The sequence below is a fragment of the Emys orbicularis genome, chromosome 6, assembly GCF_028017835.1.
Source record: "Emys orbicularis isolate rEmyOrb1 chromosome 6, rEmyOrb1.hap1, whole genome shotgun sequence".
Taxonomy (NCBI): domain Eukaryota; kingdom Metazoa; phylum Chordata; order Testudines; family Emydidae; genus Emys; species Emys orbicularis.
The window spans coordinates 21,543,606-21,558,514 of NC_088688.1; the positions used below are offsets into that span (position 1 = coordinate 21,543,606).

The 14,909-nt window shown below is 41.6% G+C and overlaps 1 protein-coding gene across 1 annotated transcript in view; it reads right to left on the bottom strand.

The window, feature by feature from the left end:
* Positions 1–14,909, bottom strand: part of ALPK2 (alpha kinase 2) — a 69,899-nt gene that overhangs the window by 35,611 nt on the left and 19,379 nt on the right. Inside the window, exons 2-3 of the mRNA XM_065407008.1 lie at positions 4,726–4,999; positions 1,488–4,094 (exon numbers count right to left, since the gene is read on the bottom strand). Of these exons, the coding sequence (XP_065263080.1) occupies positions 1,488–4,094; positions 4,726–4,999 (2,881 nt within the window). The remainder of the gene's footprint in view (positions 1–1,487; positions 4,095–4,725; positions 5,000–14,909) is intronic.

Genomic DNA, 14,909 nt, shown 5'->3' on the forward strand with positions numbered 1-14,909 from the left:
GCTGAACCGTCAGTGCAGGTCCCGGGGCGAGGAATCGCTCTGGCCCCTCGGGAGTGGTGTGATCATCCAGGCCAGGGCCTGCCCCAGACAGCCTCCCTCAGGACCCACTTGCCTGGAGGGGCCCAGCCAAGCCCCTGACACTGTCCCCCCCGTAACTGGCTGAGACTGGCCAGGCTTCTGCACCAGTCCCAGGTGGCTCAGCTCCTGGAAACAGGTGGGGCCCCACAGGTGCTGGGAAGCAGAGGCTGCCCAGAGCTGGAGGTGCACTGGGGTCTCTCCAGGGTCAGAGAGAAGCCGGCGGGTGGGGCCAGGGGAGCCCTCGGCAGGCAGGCCGAGAGGAGCAAGTGGTGGGCGGGGTGGGGGGAGCCGGTGGGGTCTCAGGGCACAGTACAAGCAAAGCAGGCTGGGGCCCCTTCGGAGCATGGGCATGGCGCCACTGGTGCCATTGTAAACCTGGCACTGGATGGAGCTAGGTCGACCTATGTCTTAGTTGTAGAGCCTTCAAACAGATTACTAGCTTGCTTAGAGAAAAGAACAGGCGTACTTGTGGCACCTTAGAGACTAACAAATTTATTTGAGCATATTGCTTAGAGTCTTTGAACAGCTTGTTAGCCTCCTTCCAGTCACTCTCCACCCCTACTCTCATGCCTCACCTCTTCATGATTTAAACGTAGTTTGTGTTACAACATGAATGTGAAATGTAATTTTAAAAAAATGAAAAGAAAAGCTCGGACCCAGCAAAATCTTATATCAACCATAAATGCTTAATTGTGTTACTTTTACACTACTGCCATTTTGTGTTTTGTCCTTCCAAATTGTAAGCTCTTTGGGACAGAAACTGTGGGCCTGGTTCTCATTTTATTTATGCTGGTTTAATGCCAGTTTAACTTCATTGACTCAGCAGAGTCACTCAGGATTTATACTGGTGTAAGCAAGTGCAGAACTGGGCCTTTTGTCATCTTACATTTCTGCAAAGTGTTATGCATATCCAGAGCATTATATAAATAATAGGAATAGGTTACCAGCAGTACAAACACTTTAGGTCCCCAACACAGTGTAATTATATTGGGGAGCCACAGGGCAGTGGCACAATTGTGAAACCAACCCATTTCAGAACAACATGACACTACTGTGTTTGCTATTATATTGCATGGCTTCTGTTGGAATAATCATAATGTACTTTATGTTCCTGAGCCTTGACTCGAAACAGAGGAAACTACATTATAAAAGGCATAAAAATTAATAAAATATGATACATTTATCAACTAAGGGGAGCCAAGGACTGAACAGATTTGCAGCATGGTAGAGCAGTGGTTATTACTTCAGAGAATGGACATTTTCATACATTAATGCATGACATCTCTAGCTGATTTCGTTTAGCTGAAGGAGGCTTGTGGTGTGTTGGAAATTTCTTTGAAATTTATACTGTAGTCTGAGGGATGTGAAAGAAAAAAAAAACCAACAATAGAGAGACAGCTCCCTCCTACCTTTGCTGTTTTTTTTAGCAGGTAGTTTTCTTTGCTCTTCCCTCTCTTTCCTCTGAATTATGCCTGCATTAGCTTTCAGGGCCTTTTTAATGCAACTGGAGTTCTTGCTGAGGTTTTCCTTTGCTTCTAATCGGGGTTTCTTAGACAGCACCTTTGACAACATTTTCTTCTTACCCCCATCAGCCGAATGTCCACTGTTTGCTGTTTCTTGCTGACACTTAACGTCCTCAGGCCCAACAAGTAAGTGCTTGCAGGGTTTTGACCCCTCTTGAGTTTTTGTCCTCTCTTCTCTTAGTGTGACTGGATCAGCTGTGGTCAATGCTAAAGAGCACGGCTGAGATTTGCTCTGTGGCAGCTCCTCCTGAAAACGACTGTTCTCTGAGGCATATGTTGGGAGGCTAACTAAAACCCCTGTTACACGGTCTGATGAAATCATGTTTTGACTCCTGCCAGCCATGAATTGTCTGGTTTTATGATATTCAGTAGAGTTAGTTGTATTTCCACTCCTGTATGTATTACAGGGTGTTCCAATTTGCTGAGCGGAAGGAGTCCGGGATGGATCGGACTGTCCAGTACAATAACTTGTAATATGTTCCTCTTCCTCTGGAGTAATCAAAGCACACATATAAGGCTCCACTTCACCTTCACCTAGACTATAATCAGTGGCTTCTTGAATTTGTTCTGTTTTCTTTTCACACAAGATTGTTTCATCCTTGTTTTCTTCAGCTGTTTTATGGCATTGACACTGCAATAGTTCAGGTGTAGTTTCCAACTTGTTCAAATTTTCATTCCCCTTAAGTACCATTTGTGTAGATTCAGACTGCACTAGGCTTTCTACACTGGAGTATCCTTTTACCAGTGTGTTGATAGTGGATCCTTCTGTTTGGCTCATAGGTTCTACAGAGACAGATAAAGTTTCTTGTAAGTTCGTATGTTGGGTGGAAAGGATGGAACTATCCACCTTGTCACCAACATCTTTACAGTCTTGACTTGCAGTACTATTATTTTCATTCCCAACATGTGTTATAGGCTGAAAGAAGCTAACTGGTGCCACCCGCCCAGAGTCATAAGTGGAACCTGCTGAAGAGTCCATTCTTAACTTTCTCCCAATCTTGCAACCATGGTCAAAGATAATTGCATTTCCTTCTGATGCTCCCTGCTGAGAATCTAAAGGCTGAATTTCTGAAATGCTGTCCAATCCTGGGACACCTAAAGTTGCAATATTTTTTACCTCATCTATTCCAAGATCTCTCTTTTCTCTACCCATTTTGTTTTCTTCATCTCTTGGTTTTTCTAATAAAATTTCAGTTAAAAACTGCTCCTCAGACAATGCCTTGAAGACCACCTGCTGCACACCTATCTCTGTCTTACTGTTGTCTTGATCTGGATTTTTCAGTCTGTCCTGATACGTTACAGTTTCCGGACTCCTAATTAAGTTATGTAGCTGTATAATGTAACTGCAGTCCTGTGAATCAGAAACACTTTGGAAATCTTTACTGCCATTATCTCTTGAAAGATGGTAAGTGCCACAGTTACTGTCATTTTGTGCATTCAGGTCTGATTCATTTCCTTTTTCCTGAAAATTCTCTTCAGAACTTTTATTCACTTCTTTAACAGAAGAGTTCTTTTCACCTGTAAATTGATTGATATTTTCACAGGAGGAATTACTGGATAAATCCTCTTTTTGTACAAGATCAGGGAGATAAACACAATCTTTTATTTCTGGGTAGCTCTGTATAACAGAAGAGTCTTTAGTAGATAGTTCATCTATACATTTAATTATCTGATCATTTGTTAAATGTATATTCTGTTCTGTATAAGGTAATTGACCAATGTAACTATCTGATATGTAAGCTAGGTGTTCTTGGTCTTGTTCTAAATGACTACTTTGAGCCTTTATTAATCTGGGAGGAGATTCTGCATCATGAGATTGGAACGAATTATTAGAAGAAAGCTTTCCTTCCTGGGCAGCAGTCAATCGAATAGATCCATTATCATCAGTTAATGTTTTGTTTGGCTTCTGCTCCAACCACTCCTTGGCTTTTAAGATATCATTTGTTAAAGCATGAGTGGCTGGTTCTTCTATTTTATTTCCAGTGCTAGAACACAGCCCCATACCATCTGTTTCTACAGTTTGTCTGAGAGAAATGTTTCTTATGGATGTACTGCTACACTCTTCATCTGTTTTTAGTAGGCTATCAGAATCACTGCAACCCTCCATTGCTGTTCTGAGTCCAGTTGCCAGTGCTGTGACAGGTTCATTTTCTTCTGTTATATTTACTGCAACAGGATGTTCAGTACTGGCCTCTCCGATAAAGTTCACTGCTGTGGCTTTGACAACTGCAGGACTGATTTCTAAGCTCTCAAGCTTCCTATTTTCACATCTGAGGTGACAGTCTGACTCTTCTTCATAAAGAGGTTTCAATAGCTTGTCATGTGCTGAAGATGAATCAGAGTCTCTACACTGAGGTTCCACAGATCCCAGAATTGCACAGCAATTTGCTTTAGGCAGATATTCATTACATGGTTCATCATAGAAGGTATCTGTATCACTGTTCTCAAGAGCACCACATGTTTTTCCTCTGTCCCCTTGGCCATCACTTAGCTCTGTAGGAGTCAGAACAGCACATAAAAGGTCTTGCTTATTAGTAATAGTATCAGTAATCCTGTAGAAAACAAGCTAATACATCATAGAATCATAGAGTTTAAGACTAGACTAGACTAGATCATCTAGTCTGACCTTCGTTCTGTATATCACAGGCCACTACCACCACCCAGCACCCGCACACTAAACCCAACAACCAAAATAAGACCAAAGTATTACAGCCCACAGGACATTAGACTTATGTGCCACAGGCAGAGAATAGGAAGGACTGAGGTGCACCAATGCTTGAGGCTCCCGCAATGGCAGGAAAACGATTACATGAAATATACCCAGATAATCCTGGCAAGTGACCTGCACTCACTCGCAGCAGAGAAAGGTGACCCCTCTCTCCCATCCTTCCCAAAGGTTACTGCCAGTCTGACCTGGGGAAATATTCCTTCCTGACCCACATATGATGATCAGTTAGACCTTGAACATGTGAGCAAGAACCAGTCAGCCAAGCACCTGAGAGAGAAAGAGAGAGAGAGTGCTCGGTGCCACCTCAGAGCCCTGCCTCTCCCCGTCCAATGTCCCATCTCCAGCCATGGCCATCCCTGATGCTTCAGAAGGAGATTAAAAAAATGTTGTTGTTACTTGTAATATTAACTCTTTGTTCCCCGCATAGTTGTTGCTGATCGCTATCTCTCTGATCATGGGGCACATCGTGAGCAATACAGCTTTGTAAAGTCACATATCCTGTTTGTAATCCATTTTCACTGCTGATCATATTCAACGCTGGAAGGCTGGTTGTTGCAATGTCCCTTACTGGAGAAGTCGTGAAAATGAAACTCTCGTCTATTTTAGGGTCCATACACTGTTTCTTATATCTTTGCATAAAGCTTTCTGTATTTGTTTCTTGTTCCTGTACCTAGGAAAAACAGGGGAAAGAGAAATACAAAATATTAAGATAACTGCTAGAGAGACCTGAACCAGAATCCTGGATCCAAATGCCCCTGATCTTTGGCGAAATTTTGATCAACATCTCAACTTCCTGACTTGTACCTTTTTCTATCCTGGGCAGAATAAAAACACTCCATCTGAATTCAGGATTGTTTAGATGAAGTTCAGATCTGGATCCAAACTTTGTAGAATATCAGAATTATGATACTGGATCAGATCAATGATCAATCTAGTCCTGCACCTTAAAAACAAACAAGCAAACCCCAACCCCTTTACCTGTCATACTAACAAACAAATCAATCACACACAATATAACTTTATCCCAAGCAGAGCTTTTATAGCCCCAAAAGGGGAAGAACCAGAGACTCCATGAAATCCACTAGTGTCTTCATTGTTGCCAATTTAAATTTACATTTAAAGTGTTCAGATACTATGGTGATATGTGGCAATATAAAACAGATACATGAATAGAATACATATGCTTCAGAAGAAGGTACAAGAAACCCTGTAACAATTATGGAGTAACCTGTGGCTCTGACACATCTCAAGCAATTTCTAAACTTAACAAACAAATAGTAGAGTATCATTAGTATGTAAACTAATAAATAATACAACATTTTCTCAAGCCCCCATCAAGCACTGAGCCAGTCTAGGCTGGCTTCTGTGGGGCCCTGCTTCTTTTTCTTGTCTATTGTGAGTCTTGCATCTTATTCTCATATAAATAACATGTTTCCTCAGCATTGACAAGTCAATCGTGAAATGTTTGAGAGGAAGAACTAACATCCCACATTAATGCCCCGCTGGGTGCACTTAGAACAACACTCCAAGCAGTAAATACACAAATCTGGCCCAATAGTCAGCCACCTTGGAAACTAGAGATGATGTCCTGAGCTTTTAGTCCTTCTAGTCCAAGGCTGGGCACTGTGGAGGCAGCATGCTCAGCTTTGCAGGAGCGGGAGTGTCTTCTGTCACTCACAAGCTCTCTTCCTATTCTTTAAAGTGGCACTGAATAGCTCTGTAGAGTCGGGCATGTCCAGCCCTTTGCGAAATGAGGTCATTGAAACCTTGAACACATCATTGGTGGACGTACAGGCAGAAAATCACATTCCCAGGAAATCCTGCTCTCCTCCCACCCAACCAAAATATCCCAAATCATTTCCTTCCATATACCTAAGAATAAAAAAATAAATATGACTTTGAATTAAACTAAGCTAAATTCAGTTTAATGTATACAGTAGGCACAGACCTGATTAAGGAGTCAGACAATGTTTTGGCCCACAGGGAACTTACAAAATTACAGACATCTGTCTTGAAATTAGAATTAAACTAGTGAGCCGTCCCCCTCAGAACTAGATTTTCACTCCTAAATCATTGTTTAAGAGGCCCTGCCAGGCAATTGTTCGCTAGTATTTTTCCTGATTCTATTCATCATTAAATCAGTTCCACACAGACTGCGAGCATGTCTGTCTCACAGTAAATGGAGAGCTATATAATTTTTCACCAGATGGAAATAAATTGTTTTTTTTTAATGATTTTTGTTTTAAGGTTTCAATTACCTTTGATTTGCCAGAACAATACTGCATATCCTAATTTGAAGAAATTGGAAAAAAACTGCAATTTAGAGTTTCCTTCTGAAAAATATTTACTTTCAAATAGTTTATCAGCAGGATCCATGTCTCCCTCTAGTGGCAGGCCTCAACAATTATCACTATGCTCAGCTATGGGTTATTCGTCTGTTATTATGGTGGTGGTTGTTATTTAGCTCAAGTGGAAGGATGATGTGGTTTTGAGGGTGACGATCACGCGTTTGATCCTGCTAGTGACTACTGTGTGTGCGTTTGTCTGCACTCATGGTTTGTTACACTAGCTAGCTGTTTTTAAACCATAAATTAGCAATCATGTTTTTCCTGTGCCAAAGTAGACTATAATCTGATTAAAATTAAGGAACATTTTTGAAGTTTGTAAACTAGAGCCAACCTGACTATTCTGTTCCTCTGTTTAAGTAGTGCAAACTACCTGGCATGTTATCGCTTACTAGATTTCCCAGGAACATGAGGCATGGCTTATACTCGTCCATCCCTAGTACCGCCTTAAACAAGAGTGAGAACATCATTCTCTTTATCCCGCCATGCTCCTGCAAACCTCTGCCCCCTTGAGATTTTATTGATCTGAGGTATTTTTCTGGTTATCATAGTAGATGGGCTAGAGGTGCAACATGCAGACATTAAATTCACCCAAGCTTCTGAGGGTTTGAATCTCGGATTTTCAACTTTTCTCCACCCATGAACTCAAAATAAGCCACTGTTTCCTCTCATGAGCTTAATCCATCTGATAGTTCTTTGCAACAGGTTATTGCTAAATTTGTGATGCGTGTGCAGGTGCTGGGTGGATAGAGCTGGGAGCTGTGGAACCATAGTGTGTTGGGGTCTCTGGGTTAGGGCTGATAAGAGAGTGGGTGCTGATAAGTAAGTGGGTGGGGCAGGGTAAGGCTTTCTGAAAGTAGATGAGTGTTGTGTCTGTTTAGCGGGGAGCAGGTAGGTTGGTCCAGACTGGTCCTGGATGAGTTGCTGGGTGTTCTGGCAGAGGTGAGGCTGCTGGGACATCGGGCTAGGAGTTTCTGGGTGTTGGAGATGGGGGGATAAGGGAGAAAGATTGCTCCCTTCTGCTTTTGCCATGCTGCTGCCAGTGCAGCAGCTTCTTCCCTCCCATTTCTCCACTCAGCTTCAGAGAAGCTCTGCTTAAGTAGAATGGGGAGCTGACCGGGTGCTGTGAGAAGTAGGGGAGGGAAGGATTTTCTCCTTCACCTACTTCCCAGAAGTCTGAATAATTTTAATGAGGGAGGGAGGAAAAGGAGGAAGGTAAGGTTTTTGTCGAAGACTTCATGGCCTTGACCCTCATCCCCCTCCAGCAGCACCCAGCAAACTTCAGACATCTCATCTTCAAAGCTCCTCGCCCAGTGACCCTGCACTCTACAGAGCCTGGAACCCTCAGCACCATCAACCACAGCTCCCATACCCATAGCCAGCACTGCTCACTCTCTCTCAGTAGTCTCTTATGCCCTCTACAGAGAGCGGTGCCAGTCTCACACTTTGTCTCTGGGTTCAGATTCCAAACTTTCCCAACCATTCAGGAGATCTTAATCTAGAGTTTGGGCCTTGGCCCACCTCTTAGTATGGGTTTCATTTTCCAACCCTCTATAAATTCTCAGCCAGTCCTGAGCACTCCGTCCATCTACAGTTTTATCTCTACCACCTCCATTTTTCTCATCGCCTCCTGCAAGCTTAAAGTTTGCTCAATTTCCTATCGCTTACAGCCACTGCAGCCTAAGTCAGCTAACCTTTCACCAATATCGGCTGAATTCTTGCTAAGTAAGTCTGACATCATATGATCAGTCAGTCCAAACCGCCTACACATGTGAAACTGAAAATAGACAGCTGTTTCTTGGCCACTAGAAGCTATAAGCAAACTACAGGTTATTTAGAGAACCCTCCTTTCTGCCTATCTAGTCCATGTGTTTGAGTAGGTGTCTGTCGGTCTTGAGCATTTATAGGTGTTCATCGTTGTAGTGTCTAGGCACCAAGACATCTCTTGATTGCCAGTAAGTAATGTAATAATACTAATAAAAAAAAAGAGCTTGTAACTAAGGGCCTCAGGTGAAAGACCTAAAAGTGGAATATTGTTTTCAGTCTTGTGGTGGCCACATTGAGAATTTATTGATTGATTATGAATGTGATGGTCCCAGTTGCGTATGACTAAGAACCCTGTGTTTTTTATGCTGTAGAGTACTTAAATCCAGGCCCTTGTAACAAATTTAGAGCACTTCAGTGTTGTCATTTTTCATATTTTCTATAACAAGTCATTTCAGACAGCACAGTTCTGGAACTGTGAACCTTGATTTGATTTTTTTCCTCTTCTGGCAAGAGAAGATTTCTATGCTTTAGTGCCTTCAGTACATTTTAACAATTGCTTCAATTACTGCACTGTCTGCTTGAGTCTAGGAAGATGAAAAAAAGCACTAAAAACCTGCACAATGGTTAATTATGCAAACTCTGCAGCACAAGTTATTTTAATTTGTGTGTGGTATGTCGCACTGCCTGTTATGAGACAGTAGATAGAAGGTAAAAGACAATTCTGTGTTCTGACTCCCATTGGAAATACGGTCCTTGTGGTCAGGGCCGGCTCCAGGCACCAGCCCAGCAAGCAGGTGCTTGGGGCGGCCAAGGGGAAGGGGCGGCACGTCGGGCTCTTCGGCGGCAATTTGGCAGCGGGTCCCTCAGTCCCTCTCAGAGGGAAAGACCTGCCGCCGAATTGCTGCCGAAGAAGAAAACTGCGTGGTGGAGCTGCTGCCGATCGCGATCGCGGCTTTTTTTTTTCCCGCCGCTTGGGGCGGCAAAAACCCTGGAGCTGGCCCTGCTTGTGGTTTAGTTATAAAAGCATGGTTATTGACAGCAAAGAAGTGATAAAAATCCTGGCAAATAGGCAAGTCAATGAGATCATAATTACACAAAGGGAGATGGATTCAACCACTCACAAAGCAGCCTAGGTGTCTCCCCTAGACCTAGCTCAGATTAAGTAATTTCAAGATCAGAGGCATGTAAACAGGCATCTAGCTTTGCCATAATATTGACAAAACCCTATCTGGATCAAAGACCAGACAGAAACAGTTACACTTAAATGAAAGTAAGAGAAAGTGTGTACATGTTCTGTCTGTTCTGCTTACTTTTAAATTAGAGAAGGTAGGGGCAGGGCTGGTTGTTGGCGTGGGTTAGCAGAGTAGTCATTTGCAGGGGGTGCTGTACTGCTGGTTGTTGTTTGTTTTTCTCTGTTGTGATTGGCCAGCCATTTTTGCTCTGCTGCGATTGGCTGGCTGCAAGTTTTTTTTCTTGCTGGGCCATTGGTGGGGGCATTGAAAACATTTTCTGCCTTGACCAGCAAAATGGCTAGGGCTGCTCCTGGATAGAGGAGTAAGATGAAGAGAAACAAAGAAAAAAATCCTCTATTCCTTGAGGGCTCCCTAAAATAAGGAGCATTTCAAGCTCGTCAGTTCCTGTGGGATTTAGAGAGCATGAAAGCTACCAAACCAACAGCCCTTCATGACATAAACAGCATGGGCAGATTTCCCCAGGCTGTCCTACCAATGTGTCTCAGCTGCAGGGGAGGCCCTAGATTAGCCGCCAGCAACTGGCGCTCTAGGCGAACCATGCAATCGGCACCCCCAAATCCCAAGGGCAGATCTAGGCTGAGGTTTTTGGTAAACTGGGAAACATTTTGCCCCTTTTTTCCTTTTAATGTTTTTTAAGCATTTTTTTTTCTTCAAACAGAGGCTTAATTATTTGGTTTGTCCATCTGTCCATCTGTCCAACCAATGTTTCTGAGATCAGATAAAACAGAGTCACGAAATTTTCAGAATAGATTTGTACACGACAGCTAGATGGTATTTCAGTCTGGATTTCAAATAAAAATGCATTAAAAATGTTAATTACAATTTTTATTATTACAAATCCAAAGTCATCCATTACGCTATCCTGCTTTAACTGCCATTACCACCACATCCAATATAGAAAGAAATAAGAAAACTCTTCAATGAACTTTAACCTGTATTTACAAAACACTCCGAATAAAAACATGACTTTTCTTGCTTTAAGTTTTGAAAATTCAGTCACTAGTTCTTTTAGATCCAGTTTTCCAGCTATTTCATGCTCTATTGACATTGTGGCAAGTCCAACAAGTCTCTCTTGCACCATTGTTGAATGCAGATATGTTTTTATCAATTTTAACTTGGAGAAGCTACATTCCCCACTAGCTTCGGAAACTGGCAAAGTTAAAAGAATGCATAGAGCTATAAAAATGTTTGGAAAACTGTCTGAGTTTATTTTCACAAACAAGCTTCAGTACTTCTTCAGGAGTGGAATGTTTCTTATGTCGTCTTGAAAAAGCCTGAAGCTCACCACACAAATCTGTAGCATCAATGTCTTTTGAATTTTCATGAGTCAATGCCGACTCCAGTTTTATACAAAATTCTCTTATCTGTTTTGCTGTTTTCTTTTGCAAACTGTGGATATCATATAGAAAGCCAAATACTGACTCTAGCTGGTGCATCTGTTGAAATCTTTTGCCAACCGAGTGAATAGCAGTATCAAGGACTGCGAAGTAGAAATTCACTTTGAACCTTTGTTTTGGGTTCTGAATGGGTGTCTCGTCCTTCATACGAAAACTGCTGTTTCTTTTGCCGAATGCAAACTGGCTCTAGTTCAAATTCTGTCAGAAAGTCTATTTCTTCAACAAGCTCGAGAAAATCTACCAGGGTTCTTTCAAACCCTTCATCACTTCTGAATTCCTCCAGAATATTTTTAGTTTGCTGCAGTTTTTGAATAGCAGAATATATGTTCAAGTTCTTTTCCTGAAGCTGCTTACTAGTGAGGTTAATCTTGAAAAGGATATTATACCACAAAATGAGGGAAGTCACAAATTTGAACTTGGAAAGGCCATTTTCAAGAGCTTCTGCATCTGAACGTGCCGTATTGCCAGATGATCCAGTAAAGGTAGTATTATCAGAAATTTCAATTAGGGCATCATAAATGTTTCCAAGTTCATAGCGAAGAGGCTTCAAAGCATCAATGCGACTCTCCCATCTTGTCTGACTAAGTTGTTTCACAGTTAGAGAATTCACATGATGAGTCAGAACGTGTTGAGCCTGAGAAAAACACACTTTGCACCGGGACAAAGAAACTGCTTGCCTCCAAACAGCATCTAGCAGCATCATTGACAACCAAATTCAGAGAACGTGTACTGCAAGGAACGAAAAATGCCCTAGGATTGATTTCCATCATTTTCCTTTGCACACCATTGTCTTTACCCTTCATATTACTCCTATTATCATAGCCTTGGCCACGTAAGTTTTCAACAGATAATGACATTGTTTCAAGCTCTTGTAGAATAGTTTCAGTCATAAATGCTCCAGTTGTCTCCTTCAGTGGTATGAAACCCAGAAAATGTTCCTTTATGAGCACTTCAACATTATCTTCATCTGCAGACTTTTCCATATCCACAAAATGAATGATCATCGTCATTTGTTCAAGATGACTCGCATCTGGTGTACAGTCCAGTATTATTGAAAAGTATTTTGCAGAATGGGCAGCTTCAACAATTTTGTTTTTAATGGCATTTGCTAGGATTTGAATCAGTTCATTCTGCATATTTTTTTCCTAAGTAATGAACCTGTGTTTCATGATCAGTTATTTTACATAGATGCTCCTTTATGACTGAATTGAGAGACTTCAAGAGAGAATTGAAGATATGTTTTTCCAGTCCTTCGAACCATTTTCAGTAAGTGATGTACCAATTGCCTGATTTCTAAACAACTTGCAGCAAAAGCAAAGCACAGAGTCCTTTGACACTGAATATTGTATCCAGTTTTGATGAATTTCTTCCCCATTAATGAGTTTCCTCTTGTAATGCTGAGCAGAGAATTTTCTTTTATTTCCATCCTTAGGGAAGGGAAATTCATTAACTTGTTCAGGTCCATATTCCATACTCAGCTCCTGAGGGTTTTCTTTTTCCTCTTTCTGCCATGGGGCATTTGAATATTGTTATGTACTGTGCTCCCGACTGCAAGCATTATGGGGTTAAGGATGGCTGACACACCCACCACATGGTTGGCGATTTAAACCACATTGCAGCCATCCCAACACATCTTTTCACTGCTTAAAGGTTCAGTGATTAGTAACATACACTCACTTACCTATTAAAATGGTTAGTTACAGCGTTTACAAGGAAACAAAATGACCTTTTTCGACGTTATAACCCGACACCGGTTGTTTGGAAAATAATCCCCTTCCTCACGGTTACCCGCTTGGAGGGTGACATCATCACTTTCATAGTCTATTAAGCGTTAACGCTGTTACTTTTCTTTTATGGGCCTTATTTATTACATGTGAACCAGTTATATCAAATAAAAGTTCATAATTATACAGCCCGATGATAACGCTAAGTTTAATAACACTTAAAGATACTAATATTTTGGATTTATAATGCTGAAAGACATTATTCTTTGTTCTTTGGCACCAAGAAACACAATTTTCCACAGTATTCGCTTGATTCTTAAACATCTACCTGCGACGTGTGTTAAAATGACTGTTTGACATATATCAACTCGCGATATCTCCGCTCTACATGAATTTCCGGCCATGCAACCTTAATGTATATTCGAGTTAGGTGTCACTAGCATTGCAGTTCTTGCCGCTGGCATATGTGTTTAATTGTGGCTGAGTTATTGCTTATCAAAATTACGGAGTGGGTCATCTTGACCCTACGTCGAAAATTGAAAAAAAAATTCACTGAAATATTAGGTTTCAGAGTAGCAGCCGTGTTAGTCTGTATCCGCAAAAAGAACAGGAATACTTGTGGCACCTTAGAGACTAACTTCTGAAGAAGTGGGCTGTAGCCCACGAAAGCTTATGCTCTAATAAATTTGTTAGTCTCTAAGATGCCACAAGTACTCCCGTTCTTTTTACTGAAATATTATTTATTTTTGCAGTAAATAAGATTTGACATATTAATAAATTATCAGAAATGTAGAGAAATGAATTATAATTAATATTTCCTCCGTACACGCACGGGAATTGAAATAATGACATCTTTGTTATTTTATTTGTATTTTTTTTCATCTTTTTAAATTTTTTTTCATTTTATTTTTTTTATTTGATTTTTTCCCTCTAATTTGGCGCCCCATTTAACTTGGCACCTTAGGTGACCGCCTAGTTCACCTATATGGGTGGGCCGCCCCTGCTCAGCTGTGACATAAGGGCACCATTGCTAGGGATGAAGGGACAGGTCAATATCCATGGCCCATTAAATCCTTGGCTTGTTGGATGAACCTGCCAAACAGGTGCCAATCAGTGTGAAGTGTGATGTTGATTATTTTTTAACCCTGTCTATATCTGTATTAATACCATGCCCATCCACAGGTCATCTGAGCTTCGGCACATTGGGAACTGACCCGAGACCCTCACACTCATTTCAAATAGGCCACCAAACGGCCAACAGATGGTAATAACATTCAGTCCCTACTAACCAGGGTTGGATGCTAACCTTAGTTCTAGAAGTGAAAGGATAAATATGCCATTCCAGAGGCATCCAGTTTTGCGCTAGTTCAAGCTTTAAAAAGTAGTATCTATTTGACTTTTGTATTGTTGAAGCAAAGCTCTGATAACTGATTATTACCATGGGCTATGCAGCAGGATGGAATGGATCCTCTTTTCCCACTTATCCTTTATTGTCAAGGAGAAAGGTAGTGGAGGGAAGACTGCTTGTTTTATTTCCTGTTTCAATGTATATGCATGCTCAATGGTGCCAGGAAGAGGTGGTGTTGTTTGTAGACACCAATTCCCTTCTCCACACACACATAAGCAGTAAGACTCAGATGATTATCTCCCATGAGGATAACCTGTGGAAGAGGCATGGTAGGTTTCCTCCACATTCTTCCATTGGTTGGGGTATTCTTCCCACAGGAGAAGCAGAGGGTGCTGTAGGTCTATGTTAAAACATTAGTTAATATTTATACACCTCTACCTCGATATAACGCTGTCCTCGGGAGCCAAAAAATCTTACCGCATTATAGGTGAAACCGCGTTATATTGAACTTGCTTTGATGCACCGGAGTGCGCAGCCCCGCCTCCCCGGAGCACTGCTTTACCACGTTACATCCGAATTCGTGTTATATTGGGTCGCGTTATATCGAGGTAGCGGTGTATTTCACCTCTATATCCTAAATATATCTGATAACTTTTATCCTTGGCTACTGTGCTGCCCTTAGTCCCTACAGCAATTGAGCTAGAATATGATATGCTCAATACCATAACTTATACCGGATGGAATTC